Genomic DNA, 20,640 nt, shown 5'->3' on the forward strand with positions numbered 1-20,640 from the left:
CTACTTACTATACATCTAAAAAATAATCGAGCTTAAAGTACATCAAAACCTAACACATCTTCCTTCCCTGAAATTACTGCTAATTGATGCCTTGATATCTTTTTCTCCCCTGTAGCCCCTCTAGCTACAGGGCCTATTGTACTTTAGTCATTAAATACTGTTATTTTTACTCTCCGTTGGTGGAGTTTAACATAAGTTCTTTGGGCACCTTAACTTGAGATTATTGAAATTTGAGGTCCTGTACTGAATAAAAAATTTACTAGCTGTCTTTGGGGTCTGAGTGGGACATAAATGTGAGAGTCATCTGTGTTATTCCATCATTAAGTTTCAATTCTTTGGACAGGCAGCCCAGGGCTTGCTTGTTTTTTGCCTGCGGTATTTGCAGTTCCTCCTTAAGAGGTCTAAAATGATTATTCACACAGGTTTGGAGAGCAAGTGATTATTTGGTTTGCTTCATGTTCCCTGTTAGTCCTTGTTTTTGAAAGGCCTGGACAAGACTAAGTATACCTCTATTTGGTCAGTCCTGTATGACTACCCAAGGTAAGCTTCATGCAAAGGCTTTTCTCCAAAGCTTATGCCTCTCCCAGGAACTTATAATTTTGTTAGGGGGCTCTTGAGATTAGGGAAGGTGTTGGGGTGTCAGTTTTACTTGTGTGACTCATCTGCAGTCTACTTCACCCCGTTCCTGCCGTGCTCCCATGGCTCCTGGCCATGGCATGGGCCTACAACCACCTCCTCATGCTGCTCATCAATGGTGACAGCAGTGTGGGCAAGAGCAGTTTGCTGTTGCATTTTGCAGATAATACATTCTCAAGAAGCTACATTACCACAGTTAGAAAGGATTTTAAAATCTGGAGAGTTTAGATCAGTGGAGAGAAGGTGAAGCTATTGATCTGGGACACAAGTGGATGAGAGTGTTTCCAAACATCAACATATTACTGAGGAACACATGGGATCATTGTTGCCTATGATGTAACCAGTGCAGAATCTTTTACAAATGTAAAACAGTGGTTGCATGACATTAATCAAAATTGTGATGATGTCTGTCATACTAGTGGGGAATAAGAATGATGATCAACAGTGAGAAGTAGTAGACGCAGCAGATGCCTATACATTTTCTGGGCAGATGGAAATAAAATTGTTTGAGATCAGTGTCAAAGAAAATATTAATGTTCAAGAGATGTTTAATTGCATTATGGAGCAAGTTCTACCAGCAAAGAGAAAACTTAGCAAAGCAGCAACAGCAAGAACGGAATGATGTGAGGAACAGTAAAAGGAAGAAGCAGTGCTGCTACTGCCTTTTCCCTGCTAGAGAGACTTTGCTCTGACAGATCAGCAATTCCACTGGGGTAGGCTTTGGAGGACCTCTTCAGTTTTGTGCCGTTACTTAAATATTTTTTCTCCATGTTTTCTATCAAGGGGCACTGGTACCCTACCACTTCAATTCCAAGAAGGTATTGGATGGAGTCTTACCCCTGTCTTCTCCCCTGCTCATTCCAGTGCACGCTGTAGACAAGAAAGGATGCTGCCTACCAAGTGGTCTAATTAACCTAAGAGTTTCTGTGTAATGTATATTGCTTTAAACAGCCTCACCTCCCTGCTGTTGCTTTGGCTTATGCCTTCTTCATGTCAACCAATCACAGACTAAAAGCTTATCTTTCTAATGAAATAGTTCTTAATTCAAGTTGGCCCCAAGCTAGCAGCAGCTGCTTCCTGGGCCCTCGTGCTTCATTTCCGTTGGGCTCCAGGCTGGCAGCTGCTGCCTTTGGGGCCTATAGCTTCACATTGAGTTCCAAGCTTTTATTAGGGTACAGGCTGTATTTTTCTAGGTATCAGGATTGAATGTGTTGCCACTTGAGTCTGGGGTTTCACTTCTCCAGCCCCTGGACTGGTATCTGGTGCTGCTGCTCAGTGGGGCCTTGAATTTCAGCTTGCCTTGATCCAGATTTGTGGCTAGGTCCTTTGGCATCACCTTCTTGTGCAGCAGCCCGGCTGTACCTGTGCTCTCCTTCATTTTGTATCAAGATACTGAAAAACAAACAAACCTGCAGAAGTGGAATTTATTTGGATAAAACTACTTTTTTAAGGGCAAAATCAAACTCGTTTGACCTCTGCTTCTGGTTCTGCCAAGGTCTGAAGTGAGGGTCTGTTTCTATTTAGAACAAAAATGATGTGATTCTGCTAAATAATAATACCCCTTCTTTTCATTGCACTGTTAACAAATAGAAGAGCTGAATGTTAATGTGAATTTTGGCAGCAAGGCTGTTTTGTTGAGAAAAGGTATAAAAAATAAATTAGATGTTCTGGATTGATGTCTGAATATGAAAGCTGCTGCAGGATCATTCCCAGGACTCCTCTATGAGAAGGGAAGACTGCTGTTTAATGTAAGGAAATTGAAAGATTGCTTGCTTGGGTTATGTGGTGGTGGTGGAGAATCACCCTTGGAAACAAACCGGTCACTCCGTACCCAGCAATGTTTTCCCATGTTGGCTTTTCTGGGAAAACAAGGGTCCAGCTGATCCTGGGTCACATCCCATCCAGTTTCTTAACCATGACCAACGAAGTGCTGTGTCAGGTCCACCCAGGCTGAATGGGCCAGTGGCGAGGCTGGCCATCCTGCACATTTTGTTCCGCATATTGCTTTGTTTTGTCACTTTTTGCAGTGACGTATGATTTTAGAAAAACCAAGAACTCCTATCAGTGGTTTCACGAACTGAGGGTCTTCAGGGGCAGATAGGATAATTTACATGCACATTCATTCATAGCCTGGATGCAGGCTGCCTTTCTAGTGGCAGTAGAAAGTTTGTTTAGTGATTGAGTAGGTGTAGTGGTGGGCTCCCCCCTTTCCTGAGGGGGGATCTGCTCCCCAGTATGCTTATGTGTAATGGAGTGTGGTTCATTATGAGGGTCTGGTCCCCAGAAGCCCTCTGCCTCATTTTGGTCTGATATAATATGATCCCCTCTCGTTAGACTCACCACAGATTCAAAGTTTCACTTAAAACAGATTTCTGCCCATAGTTTCCCAGAACTTATCTAATTGGAGGGCATCTCACAGGATGGTTCTAGTGGTATTTCTCAGGTTGCCTCGTTGAGGTCCGAGAGTTCCCTCAGTTTAATAGGTGCTGCTGTAAATTGTGGCTCATCAAAATCACTTTCACTGCTAAGATCTTGATCAGGGTACTCCCAAACATCCCAAACAACAGGCTGGGGGTTGTGGGCCCAGGTTATCACTATTTCTAGCTTGTCCTCTACTCTTCCTCTTACCTTTTCTTTCTCCAGTTGTTCCTGTAATTGTTTTAAGATAACAGTATCTTGTGCTTTGTTCAACCTCATCCTGCAGTGTTCTCATTTCCTTTCCTTTCCACTCCTCATGCTGTACGTGCTGTTTCCCAACACATTTACAACATCTTACATGTAATTCCCTATTCTTTACTAATTTTCAGTTCCCTTTTTGCATGGTTTAACTGTTCCTCTATCTTATTCCAATTATCCTTATCTTCACGTGTCCACACCTCCAGCTTTGGTGAAAACGTAGCTTACCTTGTTGTAAACATCAAATGCTGGGTAAGGGATCTCTCAACCTCTAGGAGTAACCTTGAGAGGCATCCCTGCTCTAGAGGGGATGCTGCCTTGCAGCCCACTGTTGTGCAGGAAGGCTCGATGGGCTCCAGTGGTTGCAAATATTTTAGAGGTGCTGACTTGCAGTTAAATTTCTTCCTTCCATGGCCATGCAAAACAGGCCATTTTTTCTCTATTTGTAGTTTCTCAACTATACTAGCTCATCATAGGTATTCAGGTGCTCGACTACAATTTTACAAAGTTTTCCTGCAATCAGCCTGCTCACCAGCAGCACGTGAGCCAGTACCACCAGCAGGAGACAGATGAGTGCAGCTGTCACAGGAATATAAGCATTGTGGTAGTTTGACTTACAAACCCATCAGTCAGTGTGCCAGTCATGCTGGGTAAATTAACTGTTGGGAGCAGCAGCAACACCTGACCTAGTATAAGTAAGCCAGTCTGAAAACATTTTGGAGACTAAAATGAGCAGAAGACTAAATTTTGGTGGCCAATTTTGTCCGTATAAGGTACGTTGAATAATTGTGCCAGCTTCAGCTCTAATTATCAGTTCATCTTCTTTACTGGTCAAGTTTGTGGTTTTTCTTGACAGAATCAAGAAGAAATAGCATGTAATTTACACTACCAGTATACTGTGATAAAGATGGGGATTCTAAGACATCAAAAGTTGCTTTCAAGATAGTAAGCATGGAGGAATGGCAGCTATAAGCCAAAAAGAACAGGGATATGCCAATAGGAAAGATCTTCTCTATCTCTAGCAAGTCTTGAGGCCCACGCTAAGAGTGTGTAACAGTTGGGCTCTCCCCAGAAGAGGGCAATGCAAGACATTAACTTTTAGGAAATACTTTTGCACTCGTGGTGGAAACTATTTTCATACCTTTTTTTATGCTTTTAGGTAAAATTCCATGAGCATGGTAACTTAGAATTGTGCTTTTATTGTTAACAGTATTGCCTTCAACCAACATTAATACTGTACGATGCAAGTTAGCAGTGTGCACCATTCTCTATTAAAAAACTAGAGCACCAATATGTTACGCTATTATTAACAACAATCCATAAATACATATGTACCTGCGTTTTCTTTTTCTTGTCTCCTTGACAAACACAAGGTATTATTTTTATTTTGAATAACGTAAGTCAGTGGAATAGCAGATTTCTAAGGGCCATACTCCAAGCATAACACATCTCAACTTACGTTCTTAAGAATTTCCCCTCAGGAAGGTTCTTTTTTTAAAAAAAAAAAAAAAAAGACAAGGTAAACATTAGCTTGATGTGTTCTGACATCTATTCTGGGACCTTATCACCCAAACAGAAAAAATTACCACACAGCTGAATTACTTTGAAATCTGCACTTCACAGAAGCAGTAACTGGATAGAACAGGGGGCACTGAACACAATACTTATCTACCAAACCTATGAACGGTGGTATGAGGCAGAACAAGTAATGTGTTTGTAAGGGCAGAATTTTTTTTTTCTTATTCAAATGAGAACTGCTGATATCAATCTATTCTGGAGCCAATATATTTTCCTGGCTATATTTTTTCTGCGTATGATCCCAGAGTAATTTTATTGCATATTAACACGTTTTAGTTACTTGAATGGTATGAAAACCATTAAAAGTTTGTGTATGTCTGTAAAGAGGAAGGCAGTCTTGTAAAAGAACTGCCTTTCTGTCAGTGCTTTGATTATGCCATACATAGTTATGCACAGGAAAAGAGAGTCAATACAGTATACAGAAGCCTCTGCATAGAGGAAAGAGCATGGAAGGTTTATATGAAAACTTCCAAGCAGCTGCACCAACACATTTCTGTTCTGGCTTAATGCAACTATTACTTGGCTGAAACCATCTGCATCCACATTCTGTTGCCCGCTGCACTTTCTTGGGGTTTATCAATAATGCTGTCAGAGCCACTGTTTTTTCCACCAGAAAAACTAAACTAGATTTCTACTAAAAAAAAAAAAAAAAAACTAGCTCAGTTTAGGAGCTATGTTTTTTTTTGTTGTTGTTTTTACATCTCTACCCTTTAAAGGCTGCAAAAATATTCACCCCCAAATTCAATAGCATTACCAAGAGCAGTAATATTCTCACCTTCTTATATTTTTTGTATGTGCAGTTAAAGTCGCATACAGAAAAAGAACGGCTTGAAAATAATTAAGTACAATTAATTTAAACATAACTAAGATCACAGGCCTGCACCGATTTACCTGGTGGTACCTGGGGAGCTACTGTAACACTGTATGGTACTGAGGTTAAAAAAGCCCAACAAAAGCCTAGGCAGTTAGCAACCTGATTTGAAAAGATATTTTTACTTCCTCTACAGTGTGAAACAAGCCAGTAGAGAACCATGCCCTCAGAGGATTCAAAGGTGAATCCCAAGAAAAAAACACAAATAGTGACAGTAAGAATTTTACTCTTTCTTTCAGTCCAGCCCAGGACACAAGCTATGTTAATGCATATTGAAGCAGCAGCAGATAGCAAGTATGGTACACATTATTGATGGACCTGCTTTTTAAGTTATTAGAAGTGCATGTAGTTTGGACTTAAATTGTTAAGTAATACCCCCCACATTTCAAAGCTCACTTAATTTAAGATAAGCTGTATTGTTTCTGGTTACTGTCAATTTTGAAGTAGTGCTTTAAAAGAACGCACAAATATGCTTTTGGCTTTTGAAAATCAATTCTCTTTAATTAGCAGAGCTTTAAAAAAAATAAATAAAAAGGACACTTTGGGGGGTAGATTTTTCTTTGGTAGGTAGTTGAAGGCAGATTCCTAAACCATGCAGCTCAGAACCAGAATTACTGATGAATGCTGACTGCTGTCATCCTTAAGCTGAGAATGCTGCTCTTTAAGAAATGCCATTACACAAAGAAGTGTTGGAAAGAAACGCTTGAAATGTGTGTATGCAATACGGAAATCTAACAGAACATACATGGGGTGGAGGCGAGACTACTGTGGAAAACATGTCACTGTTTTCCCTTCAGTTTCTCTCCTTTTGTGTGCGAGCATTAAAATCTTGCCATAGGTTTTTAGCCCAAAATATGTATTAAATTAGCAATTCTATAAATTCTTAACATTTTCAGTAAGGAAGAACAAACAAAAGGATAGTGTCCAAAGTCCACCCTGTAACAATACGTATCTCTTCATTCCTACTGTTCCTATTGGTTTGTCAGTGCGCTTCTGCTCAGCCCGAATGTTTCTGCTTTAAGGTTGTTCTTTATCTCCACTCTTCGAGCTGCTGGTTGGGATTTTTTCAAAACTGCGGGAACCTAAGCAAGATACAAAATAGCCTGTGGTTACATGAGAAATTGCTCTATATGCAGGAGAAGGAAATCCAGAGAGGTTTGAATCTTGCTTTTTCATAGAATCACCAAGGTTAGAAAAGACCTCGAAGATCATCCAGTCCAACCATCCACCTAACACCAACATTTCTCCACTAAACCATGTCCCTCAGTACAACATCTAAACGTTTCTTCAACGCCTTCAGGGATGGTGAATCCAATACCTCCCTGGCAAGCCCATACCAGCATGTGACCACTCTTCCGAAGAAGAAATTTTTCTTAATGTTCATGAATCTCCCCTGGCACAACTTAAGGCCATTCCCTCTAGTCCTATTGCTGCTTAGGTGGGAGAAGAGGCTGACCTCCACCTTGCCACAAACTCTTTTCAGGTAGTTGCAGAGAGCTATAAGGTCTCCCTTGAGCCTCCTCTTCTCCAGACTAAACAATCCCAGTTAAGAGTTTTCTCCTCTTACTTTCAAGAGGGACAAGACAGATACTGTTCCATCTCTTTCAGAACATTTCTCCAAAACAGTCAGTACATGCTGCAGTTGGTCTTGAGCAATGCTTGAGAATAACCATATTATTTGTAGCCACAGATAACAATTAACAGTGAACTACTTCCATCTGCCTCTTAATGGCAAGGGAGGGGAGGGAAGAAAGGGAGTCTGTCTGGGTCTCTCCTTCCTTGGTCACTTGTAGGAACGTAACTTTTGAATCCACTGATACTTCCCTTTTAGAATTATTAGAGTGCAGAATATAGATAGACAATACAGTCCACTAACTTTTAGTGGCAAAGGGCAGTGAACAAGGAAAATGACTCATCCGAAATTTTTCTACCCTGATGTCTGGAGATTCCCAAGGAGGCAGTCGTCTTGGTGACATATGGCTCTACGATGCCATTAGTGCAAATGGCAAAGACAGCTGCCTTGCATGTGAGAAGCTACTGCAAACTCCTAAGAGTCAGGACATCACAATGACAGCACCATTCTTCAGAAAGATGTTGCAGCTAGTACCTGTCCTTATCTTCCTTTTATCTTCATCTCTTATGAGAAAGGGATCACAGATCCAGAGTTAGCATGCAGGTGGGAGTAGGAGAGCAACATCCCTTATGTTCCCCACTAAGAAGAGACTGCTGCAGCAGCTGAGAAGGCAGGTTAGGGCTGCTTCTCCCATAATCCTCAGCTTCCCTTGGGCTCCTACACAGAAGTAAATAAGGTATCTCTCAAAAGCCTGCAATATCTTACTGCTCAGATATATCTTTGCCAGTGCTGGGCTTCCCACCTCATTCACTCCAGCCAGGGAGAACCTTCTCGTCCGTCAAGTCAAGGAAGAAAGATCTAGCTTAACTCCTTACAAGTTCTATGATCCACCCCTCTACAACTGCATGTTTCCTCCTTTAGAGATGAATTGTACTTGCAGAGTCTGAAGCAGAAATCCTAGGCAACCACACGTACATGAGGAGGTAATGAAGGTTCCAGGTGCCGCCCAAGGAAGGAAAGCAAACGCCGCCATATCAGGCCACTTCCCAGAAACATAATCCCGGTCACCAGCCAAAAGATTCTGGGGTCCTAAAACCAGAATGCCCTCATTAGTAACACAGTTCTCACTTCAGAAAAGGAATTATCCAAAGAAAATCTCTCACTCCCCACCAGCATTCTTGTCCTTTATGGGAAGGAAGTGGTAAACTATCCTTAATAGCCAAAACACACCATAGAAAAAGGGCTGTTTCATAGCAAAGCTATTTAGCAATCAACCCAATGTATTTTTTTTTCCCTACTGTCCAATGCAGTTTTCCTTCCTCCATTAGGAGTTTGGAAATTCAACTTATCTATTTAATGGATTTGGAAAAGAAGAGGTCTTTCTGTTTTTGTTTTGTTGCTGTTTTTTTAATGTCTCTTCTAAAACAGCACATACAATTGCAAATACTATCACCAGTTTAGGAATAACCATGTAACTGACAGTAAAGTATTTCCCTCTGGTGTGTCGGGAATGCCTTGGTTATTTGCCAGACAGCTTTGTATCTGGAAGACAAAGCTGAGCTCTTCAGAAGAATAGGCAATTGTTAAAAGAAACCTGAACACTGTTTTATAGTCAGTCTGTATTTAAACATACTTCTGTTGTTTCTTTTTCTTGGATATAGACAAAAAAGCCTGTAATACGGCACTACAAGCCACAAAATAACTTGTTCTCAAAAAGCTGACAGCACTAACATGTGAATTACTGTCTTAAAATATCTTATTTCGCACACTAACATAAATCTGGAGCTTTACCTATGGCAAAAATTGAACCTTACCGAATGTAAAATGCACTATCAGAGCAGGGAATGAGCTTTACATCACTGATAAAAGCAACACTCATTCCTTACCTCTTCAAGAGATGACTCCAAGTTCATACCAAATGCAACTCCTATGAGTCCAAAGAGGGAGAGAGAGAAAGTCCCCATAGTCAGCTGCAGATTCAATCTCATCATCACATTACGGTGGCTAAAGAAGGAAGAAACATCTGTAAGGGGAATCCAAAAATTATCTGCTGCATAAATTCTTAAATTCCATACAGCATGGATCAAAGATAAACAATGAAACAAGTAGTGGAAGACATGCTGAAATTACGCTGCACAGCATCAAATCATGAAACAAAAGCAGAAGGAGGCTTTCACTTTGAAACTGCTGCATCAGTATACCTTTAATACAGAAGGTTCTGTGTAACCATCAGCATACTTTCTGGCATCACTCGCTTCTTAGAGGTACCTGCACAGAATAACAGCAAAATTCCAAGGAACTCTCTCTCTCTACTACCAGTTGGCTGAAATTTACATGAGTCAATAAAAGGTTTGTTATCTTGCAAATTAATATACTTTCAAAGAAGCAGAATAAGTAAATGCTGCAGACTATAATGTTAAGCCTCTTTTGAGGAATTCCATTTTCAGCTCTTCCCATAAAGAATTCCCATGGCTTCCTGATGCAGCATCCACCAATTACTTCTACAGGTAACTCCCCAGTAAGGAGGAGAAAGATATTAAAAACTAACCTCAAAGACAATGTGGCATGTGCTTCCAAATGCAAGCTACAATTATTTTTCAGTTAAAACCTAATATGTAGTAAAAATTGTAACACACAGAAAGAAATACAACCCTTGCTCTAAAATTATTCATTCTTGAATCACTGCTTAGGGTGATAATGCAACTTGGACTGGACATCTGAGAAGCCTAGCCAGACTCTTATTTAAATATGATTTTCAGTTCTGCTTGCTTAAGAGCAATTTTTTCTCAGTAGAATTTTGTTTTGCCTCCAAATCTATAGGCATTTCCTTCAGTGAGTAGCTCCCCTGAAGGATCACAGAGAAGCCTGGTTTCTCCTGCTAGTGAAAACTGATACCTAGCTAGAGAGGTTTTTATATATAACTAATTAGGTGTTTTGTTGCTTTGCTTTATCCAATTCACTGATAAGAAAACTACCATACAGCTTCACGTGCTGTCACTGCAAGTCCATTCGAATCCTCATAAAAATGGAATTTTCCACCCTTCCCTTACAGCAGTGATTTGAGAAAGAACAGGCAGTGTTAAGTTCTGTTCAGCTTTTGTCAGTCCGACAGACAGCACAGCTAACCTGTCCAGGTTGATAAATATTATACTTTCTGAGTCATCAATCAATACTCTGAGCTCACGAGCTTCATTCGCAAGATCTTCTGCCTGTCTGTAATAGTTCTCCAGCAGCAACTCCATTTCTTCTGCGTGGTCAATCCCAGATGTGCTCTCCTCACTGTGAACAACAATTTATATTTTTCCGGTTAGGCATGTGTTGTATCAAGGTGTATTACCGGCGCATTAAGACAAAGCCCATTAAAGAGTTGTGAGCCACAGCCAAGAATGCTATCTGACACTACACATCAAAACCCATATTTTTAAACTGAGAAGGAGCCTCAGCATACAGCATAAAATGTATGTATGCTGAGGCATACATACATACAGCATAAAATGCTTTCCCCACCCCCATCAGCTGATCAGTACAGACAGTCAGTTGTTTGAGTTGGCATTTGACATGCTCAAGGCATGTATGACAACAGAAATCTAACTTTTTCAGATATAAAGTTATAAAGTGCTGACATTTTTGAAAGGAGATAATTTCTTGGTGCCTTTAAGTGGTGGAAGTTGATAATGGTGCAGTGAAGGATGTGATTTGGGTTTGCATTCAAACAATTTAGCTGTACACTGTTTCAGCTACACGCAGCAATTACTGCAAAATGTTTTTGTGAGTATGAAGCTGCCTATAAATGTGAGTGTCAAACAGATGCTGCTGCTCTCCTGAGTGAAGTCTGTCTGAGTGGCTTTGATGTTACTGTACGGTCTAGGACATGGGTGTCCTACCTACTGGCTTGCCTGGGCCACACTGAGTGAAGAGGGATTGTCTTGGGCCACACAGAAATACATAATATAGTTAAAGTAACAAAACATTGTTTTCTTATTATTAAAACATTAAAAAGGAAGGCAATAAAAACATCAAAATAACTAGTTGGACCCACGTAGTCTAGAACGCCAAGGCAGCAGCCTTCTCTAGAACAGATATGTAAGTTTATGGTGGTGTGCTGGATTCTTTACCATGTAGACAAAAGCTGAGGTATCCAAGATCCAGAAGAGAACAGAAATCAGCAGGAAAGCCAGGAAGATATTTCACCCTCTTTTTCCTTTTGTGGTATGACTTCTTTTCTCTAAAGAGACTAAGCTTTCTATAGAATCTGTTTCTGGCATTGTTGGCACTCTGAAATGGTTTTCCAAGAAAGTTAGTGGTATATCTTAAGAACCAATGCACTTAAGCTCCCTGGATGCCTTTAACAGGGCCCCTTGTTTCTCACTTAAGGAGCAGAAACCTGAAGTAAACCAGGTTGATTTCAAAGTCCCACAGAACTAGAGGTTTTGACCGCACACAAAAGAGCAAGGTTGGGGATCTGAAAGCCTCAGAGTACTATCTGCTATACTATGGATTCAACTCAAGCTCCTACTTGATGAGTATCTTTATACTGGTTCATCTGTGTGCACAAAAAGAAGACAACAGCCATAAAAACTTAAAAACAAGTGCCATCTGATTTGCTTTCAGAAATTAGCCTCCATCTGTCTCATAAATCTTTGACACACTGCTGTTCCCCACGAAACGATAGGGTGTTTGCCTCATCTTGTCCTTCTGGACTCAGCTCACCATTCCTGTTGTAAATGACCTCTGACGGCACCAATGTGCCTACTTATGAGGGTTCCTTCAGACCGTCTCAAACAGACTTCTTGATTTCATCACATGTCACATATCTTTTGTGTCCTGGGGTCAAAAGAGCTGTCCACACACTGCCAGCCTGTATGCAAAGACACTGTTCTGGACAGTATTTGCACGTGCACCTCATGCACGGACTGCTTCACAACACCCTGCTGCACGGCTCCAACACTCTTCACAACCTCACGTCACCTCTTGTAGTCTCATTCAGTGGCCATGTCTTGGAGAAATTACTTCACATTTCTCCTCACATGAGAGTGCAAGGTGACCTTAGTATCTTTCCCTAGTGTTCCCTACACGTTGCAACTATGAGAAGAGATTTACCAGCAGCTTGCGTAAAGGCCAAAGGAAGGCTGCTAGCAAAAGGCAAGACAAAGACCAGAGGGCTTGGGAACAGTCTGGAGTTCAGAGCCTTCCCAGTACCACTCCAGCAGATGCATCACAACTGCAAACAGCATCCCACTTCCAGAATACCGGTTTTCTATCACACATTTAGACTAAGCTCTGCAAGGCAAGAAACTTATTTCCTGATTTCACACAATACTGCGTGAACAGTATCAATACATCCACATACAACGTGGTTAGGCAGAAGAATTACTCAGCAGTTTCTCCAAGGACCTGAAAGGTATTTTTTGTTATCTACTTAAAAGATAACGTCTATATGTCCAAGATCTAAAAACAGTTTAGCCCAAAACAGTGGGATCTGGCACACGTTAGCTTCTTCCTTTTTAGTTTTTGTTAAAGTGACTTGTGCTGCTGCTGATGTGTGATCCTTCATTAGGACTTGAGAGGGTGCAGCAAGACTACTGCTGTGTATATATTTTTCATTAAATGCTGCTCTTAGATGCACTTACACAAAAACAGTATCAAGATTGCCCTGAGGCTTCCTTCCTGAAAGTTCTGCTTATGAGCAATATGATGCAAGCACGGTGTTCAGAACACAAAAGAACTGCTGTCTGACCCGTTCAAGACAAGTTTTAAAAACTGCCTCCTTGTTTTATTGGTGAAACTGAAGAAAATTCTCCCAGAACGTGTTAATTTGTACTGAAAAATAAGATTTGCTTTTTCTTCTCCTGCCATCCTGCTCCCATCCCAGTACGTACTAGATGGACTGGCCTGCTACGCCACAAGCTATTTGAAACCATGCAATATGACTAGTGCTACCGGAGCTCTTCTCCAAAATGGTGGTTAACCATTTGTGAAGTGGCTTTAATTAAAAAAAAAGTCTTTTTCTTTCTGTTTTTTTTTTTTTTTTTTTTTTTTTGGATGGAAACATTCAGATTAGTATTCAAGTTCTCCTTAAGCAAAGCACACTTTTTCAAAAGTATCTGGTTTCATAATATACATACAATACTTGCGGATCAGTCCATTTAGACAGACAGAGCTCTTCTATTAATTCTTCTTCATCTAAGATCTCCAGAATTGTTTCTTTGAAAACTTTAAGGTCTGTTTCCAGTTCTGATAAGCTGAAGAAAGAACAGGCAGAAGGTCAATAATCCCACTGGCACCAACGCACAGAGATCGTTTTTGAAGAGTCTGACAGCACCCTTGCCTGACTGAATTCTCAGGGAAGAGTTCTCTGGAAGGTTTTGAGAGTTGCTATTCAAAAACTCTTCACAGACCATACACTCAGCAGTGGCAGTGATCCGAGAACCAGAGAGCTACGATCACAGCTGAAAGAGATTCAGCTGTTTTTTCCAGATATACTTACAAGTCAGAAAAAAAGAAAAAAGAACACTCTGTGAGCATGTAGGGAGTGCATATTTGCACTGTCCATTAAGACAGGCTAATACATAAAGATACCAGTGAACTAGTATTCGTAACTGTAAAGCACAGAACCAATGGCTAGCCTAGATTTACATTATGGGGAATACCTTTATGATGCTATTTTGTTTTACTAGGTGTTATTTTGTTCTCTTAGATGTTACTTCATTGTATAAGGTGTGTTACTTAAGAAGCTTGACTGTATTTCTGACAAATCGGAATAGATTTTCTGTTTTTCCCCATATCACAAGGTATTTCATATATTGTTTTTTACATTTACAAGATGCATAACACAGCATTACAGTAATCTTTGAAATCCATAACAGATACCATTTTTCTAACATTTCATTGTATATAATTTTCTATGGTCATCTTCTAGTCTCTGCATAGCTTATTTACCTCTTGCCATTTTGCAGGAGAATGTGGAGTTTACTCCTATCCACAGACAAAAGCTTGGGATCCACTAGAGCTTCCAGTGTCTCAAGGATCTGAGGCTGCAAAGTATTAAGTCTCCCTTGCAGTCTGCTGATCTAGATAACAACATGATCCTTCATAAGAATTAAAGCAATCCCTTTAGAGTGGCTTGGGCAACTGGCTCGAGTGTCTAAACACAGAATTCACAGTAATAGGCAGTTAATACAATCTACTTTTAAATGCCCTGGCAATACATGTTGCATGGATATGGCTTACAGATAAAATCAGTGTAAAATACAGCATTTTATAAAAGTGATTTGCACTGGACTGAAACTCAATGACAAGAGTAAACACCGTTTATCTAGAAATGTCATATTACTATTAGCTAGCATAGATTTTAAGGGTAGCTAGAACTCATTGCCCAAGAGGCCAGAAAACCTCCATGCTTCTGTATAACATTCTATTTCAGCTACAGCATGTCTTTAGAAAGGTACTCTAACTTGTTTTTTGTTTTTCCAAGTGATGACGAAGCTACTGCATCCATACGCATATTGTTCCCTTACTGAATTCTCCAATTAGCACTTTTTAGGGGAGGAAATGGAAACACACAAAGCCTTAAAAAACACATCACTCCAAATGATCTCCTACAATAAGCATGGAATACATATATATAATTATGTTTGTATAAATATTAATGTAAGAAGAAAATCATAGTTTTTTCTACGAAGCAAAAGCTTCAAAACAAAATTCAGGTAGCTCACCCGGTACTGCAGTATTGCTTCTATGGCTCGAAATTCAAAGGGCAGGGAATATGTAACTAGTTGACCTTCCCCAGACAGCTGAGATGCTAGTTCAGTGAAGAGCCAATGTTCCAGATTTAAATTACGATAATCTAGTATCAGAAGAAACTCTGGTGTAATGACAGCCTTCAAGAACTGAAAAAGACAGTATACATGTAGAAGTCTGAAAAAAAAAAACCAACTCTGAAGATTTTGAACCTCATTATTATCCAATCTAGGCTTTGATAAAACCATTCTTCAACTGCCTTTTCAGGCAGGAAAATAACAGAATCTCACTGTAACTGTGAGCTCCCAGTGCACTCCAGATTGTTCAGATTCAATCCTGTGCTAGTGGGGCAATGGGTCAAGGAGGCAGAGCTCCAAAGACACATTTGCTGTTGGATCACACATCACAGAAAGCTGCTGTTAAAAGAACCGCATAAGGAAATGCGAGTGCAAAGCTAAGATGGTTCAAGTTTACACTGGGTTATAGGGAAATCGTTACCTCCATCCTCATGATGATCCTGTTGTTCCTAGTTGCAATGCTCATGAGGTGCTGAAATCTTAGATCTCGAGCTTGAAGACCCAGTTCCTGGTACAATTCTGTTTTCTTTTTCTCTATCATAAAAATATTTTTACATGAAGATGTTGAGGGGACAATCGTGCATGCCCTGAAATTGCATTTTAGTCTGTTACTCAGTCCCACAAAACAAAAAAAAAGCTGTGCAGTCTTTAAAACCATTTCCATCCCACTGATTCCTCAATGCAATTTATTTTTATGAAGTTCAGAAGATTGTATCTTGAGTGGAAATAGATGTAAGTAAAGAAGAATGCCTTAACAATTAATATACTGCCAGAAACAAAGTGGTTGGTTTGTGAAAGCACACATAATTTTATAGGAGGGGAAATACCAGAATGGGAAAATAGCATACCAGTTAAAAAGCAGAAAGACAAAGAATGAGCTTCCTAGGATGGATGATATACTTTAGTTTCAATATGTTAATTAAAAATATACAAATATCGTAATGATAAAGATGCTACGAAAATCTACAGAAGGCAGCAAAACAGAGGAAGCATTGAAACATGCCAAATTAATAAAATAAACACAGTGAAGTAGCTTGAATGTAATTTTCTACCCAATGCAGATTCTTAACTGGGCTTTAGACAAGAAGAAAAAAAACCACAATGAAAACTTACCAAAAAAGGTAGCATTTCCCTCTTTGTCAAGCTTCATCTAGAGGAGTGGAAAAAAGTGGAAAATATGCTATGAAGAATAATGAACTTTTTATACTTTCTACACTGTTCACCTCAACTAAGATTCTGCACTGAACAGCCCCATATTGCACTGCGTTTGTGCACACAACAACTGAAACAAGTGCATGAGGCATCTTGGGAAGGTGGCAATTTACAAAGGATCAGACGTTTCAGCATAAAAGGGTACCTTACATTTTGGATTACACATTTTGCTATTTCCTTGGGTATAATTAAAAAAACCCTAAAAATAACATTTAAAAAATAAAGAGTAAGACAAATGGGGTAGCCAAGCCTTATGTCTATGCCAAGCTTTGCATTCACCTAGCATCCTTCTTTCCTTAGCATTTGTCATTCAGATTATTCAGACTTTTATCTCCTGGAAAAATTATTTTAAATGAAGAAACTAAGTCCTAGCTTAACTATAGTTTGCTCTCTTGCTTTAAGCCATACAGCTTAATTTCTTATTAATGGCTTTAGAAATAAAGTTCCATGAACAAAACATACCTAAGCACACACTCCAGCAGAGCTGCAACACAAATTACACAGCCACAAGGCTCCATCTGCATGGATCTTGCAGAACGACTGCTTGTCCATCTCAGCAAGGAGACCTTGCCTGCCCTCACGCCAACCGAAAACAGCTCTGTCTCATTTTGAGAAGAAAATACGGAAAACTTGTTTGTTCCCAGATCTTACCTTTGTTTAGACCTGCAGTTAACATGACACAGGAACAATATTTGTGAAAGCCACAAGTAAGCCTCAACAAGCTTGGCTTCCAACTGCAGTACTTTTTAAGGTTTATCTGACTTCACAAGGCAAGAGAACTTCCAGGAAATGCTTTATCTCGGAAAAACATCTTAATGAAACCTGTGTGCCGCTGGTTTTCAAATTAGAATAGCTCAGAGCAACCTGAACATCACAGAACCATAGCATCACAGAATACGTGGAGCTGGAAGGGACACACAAGGATCATCACATCCAACCCCTGGCTCCACACAGGACCACGCAAATTCAAACCCTATGTCTGAGCGTGTTGTCCAAATGCTTCTGGAACTCAGCAGCTTGGGGCCATGAGCACTGCCCCGGGAAGCCTGTCCCCGTGCCCGACCATCCTGTCCGTGAAGAACCTCTCCCTAATGCCCAGGCTGAACCACCCCTGCCGGGTCCTCCGACAGACGACTGAGCCCAGCCTTGCGATACCTTCAGAAAAACAGTAATTGTGAAAGAGCCCCGCCGCCCTGCAAGACGTCTGCTAACCGCCTGGACTTACCACTGCAAACACAGGAGATACGCTGGCTAAGGTGGCTTGAGAGGCCTCCGTTGTGAAACGCCTGCAAAGTTTACCTGAAGAAAGACAAGACACCCTGCTGCCAGCACTGGCGGAGCCCGGCACCAGCCGCCTCAGTCGTGGTGGTTTGATCCTCCCCTCCTCGCCCGCCTCCCTGAGCGAGCGCCCGGCCTGCGGCAAGCCCTCCCCGCCCGAACGCCGCCGCTCACCCGCCCAGCACATCCCCCGAGCGCCCGGCGCCACAGCCGCCCGCAGGGGCCGGCCCCGTCCCAGCAGCAGCCCCGGGGCGGCCCGCAGGCGGGGCCCGCCGCCCGGCCAGCCGCGGGGGCGGCGCAGGGTGCGAGGCACCAGGACGGCGCGGAGCATGGGCGCGCAGCGCCCGTCACAACGCGACGCGGCTCGGCTCGGCTCGGCTCCCGGTGCGCAGCCGCAGCGGGGCAGCTGTGGGCGGAGCGCGGCCTACGGCGGCCCTGAGGTGCGCTGAGCTCTGCTGGTGTATGGGTCGGGCGCGGGGGTGCGGCCAGCAGCTGGGAGCCGTCTTTGTGGAAGACGTTTTGAGTGACTGGCAGCCGCTCGTCCGAGGTTCATTTTACTGATACCTTAATACAATTCTTTGCGGGGTTTGGACCAGGAGTATCTTGGTGATGAGAGTTTGGGCAGTCTGGGCTCAGTGTGCGGCAGCTTTGCCCCAGAGGAGGCCTTACCATTAGATCCTTGGTCCGCTTTGTATCTGAGATACAGAGACAGCCTGGTTGGGTGAGGCTTGCAGCTTCATTAGAAGCACAGCAGCTTCTCTCAGCCATACGGTGCATTAGAGGAGCTGGATGGAAGTGACCTGAGGACAGGCACCGGGCCCTCTTTTTCTTCTTCACGCCCCGATTCCACCACGCTGTGTGTGTGTGTGTCCATAAACATGCTTACATGAGCATGTGTTGGATGTTCAGTAACATGAATTGAATTAAAAGGATAGATTATGCATGCTTTGCACAAAGATAAATGAATTAACAAGGAAGAAATTAAAATGGTTTTTAGTTGTTACATACAGCATATATGTGTAGACTGAGGCTTACATGATTTTTCAGTTTTAGGGCAAACATACACAAATGCGAATGTTTGGCACCTGTAAGGAATACTAGCACTTCAGCTTTAGTTTTGGTTAGCCACAGCAGGTGGCAGTGTGTGCAAAACTAATTTAATGCTCTTAGATTTGAGAGATGCTCAAACTAAACGAAACTTGGAAGTACCAGACAGCACAGAAAATACTGCAGGACAGCAGGAAACTAGCATGTACCTTTGCTGGCAACAACGTGCAGCTTCTGTAGACTCTGTATATTTAGAATGCAAAAGATAGGGAAGCATCTGAAGAATTCTGTCAGAAATTTACATTTAATGAATTTGCAGTAAGTCTTAGCCAACTGGTGCTTCAAAGTCCTCAGTAAAAACGGGAAAAGATATTATCTGCTTGTTTTCCTTCGTTCATCTGTTACCCTGTCTGCTTGCACAACAGAATTGTTGAAAACAAGATGACATAACTTCACAGCAAATGCATATTGATGTGAATTCTGACATGTATGATGAAGTAGGCAAAAGTACCATTAAGTATTGGTATTGTATCTCACCATATCTGTGTAATATAGTCATCATTATCATTGTCTGGAAGAGCAGAAAATAGCTAAATATCATCCCTTATTTTTAGGGGTGAAGGCAATGTGTTGGTGTGAACTGGCAGCCAGGGACATGTTCTGAAGCACAGAGACAGTGTCTAATTGTGTATCCCTACTGGAGATTTAGAACTGCCTTCTGTTTACTGCGGTCCTAAATACCCATGAGCCGCTTGTTGCTTCTGTTGTAGGCACGTGTCAGTTATCTGGTGTCTCCTGTGGTGCTAACCTCTGGGAAGAATATGCTGTATTTCATCATCATTAAAAAAAAAAAAAATAGAACAAGTCATCTGCTGTTTGTGGGACAAATGGCCACAACAGCTATCATTTATTTATCCAGAATGAGGGGATAGCTCTTGCACAGTTTTGTTCAGCCATGAAATTGCCATCCAAAACACAAGTCATTTGTAAGGTTGAATTATTTGAGCAACTAGTTCCACTGCCAGGTGAATGTCACTGCAGAAGTGAGGAACTGATCTGACAGAAGCTGGGGTATGTGGAGGAGAAAATACAGAAACACCAGAGAAACACAGACACCAAAGGAAAATACGCAGAGAAGGAAATCATAGGTGTCATCAGAAAAGTTCCTAAAAATCTGAATTGAGAACTTTTTGGTAAAATTATGGTAGAAAGAGATGCAGTCTACCTCCCGTTTTTTTCTAATTGGTTCTGTGTTCAAAGAAGACAAAATTTATACATTTAATTAATCTTGTTTATTTGCAAAGATGTGTCGGAACCTGTTATTCATTTCTTCACCTTAAAGAAGTACTCACAGGAGACCTACTTTGTTCATGATAAAAAAAATAACAGATTAATAAAAAATCATACGTTTGCTTCCAGACGGTAGATTTGTGTCTGGTGGATGTTTTGCATAGTGTGGGAATCGAATGTTGTTTCTGCATTAGAACAAGATAAGAATTTTCTTAATTTCATGGCCTCTGATGCCATTTGGGTCCTTTATTAAAACTAATAGTTCTTTTCAGGGGTCTTTCTTCCTTATTGGGGTTCTCTGATAGTTTTAATTGCTTATTCTCTAGATAAACCTTCCCCAGCAAGACATACTCAGTATACTGTCTGTCCAGCCATCTGAAATACCTCTAAGCCTTACAAGTAAGAAAAACTACTAATTTTTGGTGCTGGATAGACAGTACCTGAGTAATAGAGAATTTAAGGAGAAGTTAAATAATTAACAATATACATATATGAGCTAGCAACAATTCATGTAAAGCCAGCATGAAAATATATGTTATACTTTGTCATACACATTGCAAGAATATCCTGCATGAGATTGATCGAACCAGAGAACAAGTCATGACATGCCCAAGGAAGTGCCTAAAGAGGCATCAGGAAGGCCTNAGTCGTGACATGCGCAA

The 20,640-nt window shown here is 41.1% G+C and overlaps 1 protein-coding gene, 1 long non-coding RNA gene and 1 pseudogene across 3 annotated transcripts; 2 read left to right on the forward strand and 1 right to left on the reverse strand.

Annotated features, from left to right (window-relative positions):
• Positions 684-1,346, forward strand: LOC110394627 (annotated as a pseudogene).
• MRS2 (MRS2, magnesium transporter) lies at positions 6,235-17,987 on the reverse strand. 2 transcript variants are annotated; one of them, XR_002435759.1, is made up of 12 exons: positions 17,816-17,987; positions 17,589-17,662; positions 16,265-16,301; positions 15,573-15,685; positions 15,050-15,223; positions 14,274-14,404; positions 13,460-13,576; positions 10,461-10,613; positions 9,221-9,338; positions 8,310-8,423; positions 7,869-8,051; positions 6,235-6,843 (listed from the first exon to the last, which is right to left on the reverse strand). XR_002435759.1 is itself a non-coding variant. In XM_021388574.1 (11 exons), exons 1-11 carry the CDS (start codon positions 17,970-17,972, stop codon positions 6,733-6,735), a joined length of 1,299 nt encoding a protein of 432 aa, XP_021244249.1. In that variant the 5' UTR covers positions 17,973-17,987; the 3' UTR covers positions 6,235-6,732. The 2 variants fall into 2 exon arrangements, 1 of the variants encoding a protein (XP_021244249.1); XM_021388574.1 differs by lacking the exon at positions 7,869-8,051.
• Positions 17,990-19,602, forward strand: LOC110394629. Its single transcript, XR_002435760.1, has 2 exons — positions 17,990-18,188; positions 19,459-19,602. It is a non-coding gene; the product is annotated as an uncharacterized LOC110394629 (long non-coding RNA).

Source organism: Numida meleagris, chromosome 2 (genome assembly GCF_002078875.1).
Source record: "Numida meleagris isolate 19003 breed g44 Domestic line chromosome 2, NumMel1.0, whole genome shotgun sequence".
NCBI lineage: Eukaryota > Metazoa > Chordata > Aves > Galliformes > Numididae > Numida > Numida meleagris.

What these genes read in the sequence shown, in the direction of transcription:
- MRS2 (XM_021388574.1), bottom strand. Translation starts at nt 17,972, where the DNA reads ATGCTCCGCGCCGTCCTGGTGCCTCGCACCCTGCGCCGCCCCCGCGGC. An exon ending in TCGGGGGATGTGCTGGGCGG is followed by an intron (nt 17,663 to 17,815) that starts GTGAGCGGCGGC and finishes GTCTTTCTTCAG; the next exon opens with GTAAACTTTGCAGGCGTTTC. An exon ending in GGATCATCATGAGGATGGAG is followed by an intron (nt 15,224 to 15,572) that starts GTAACGATTTCC and finishes TGTCTTTTTCAG; the next exon opens with TTCTTGAAGGCTGTCATTAC.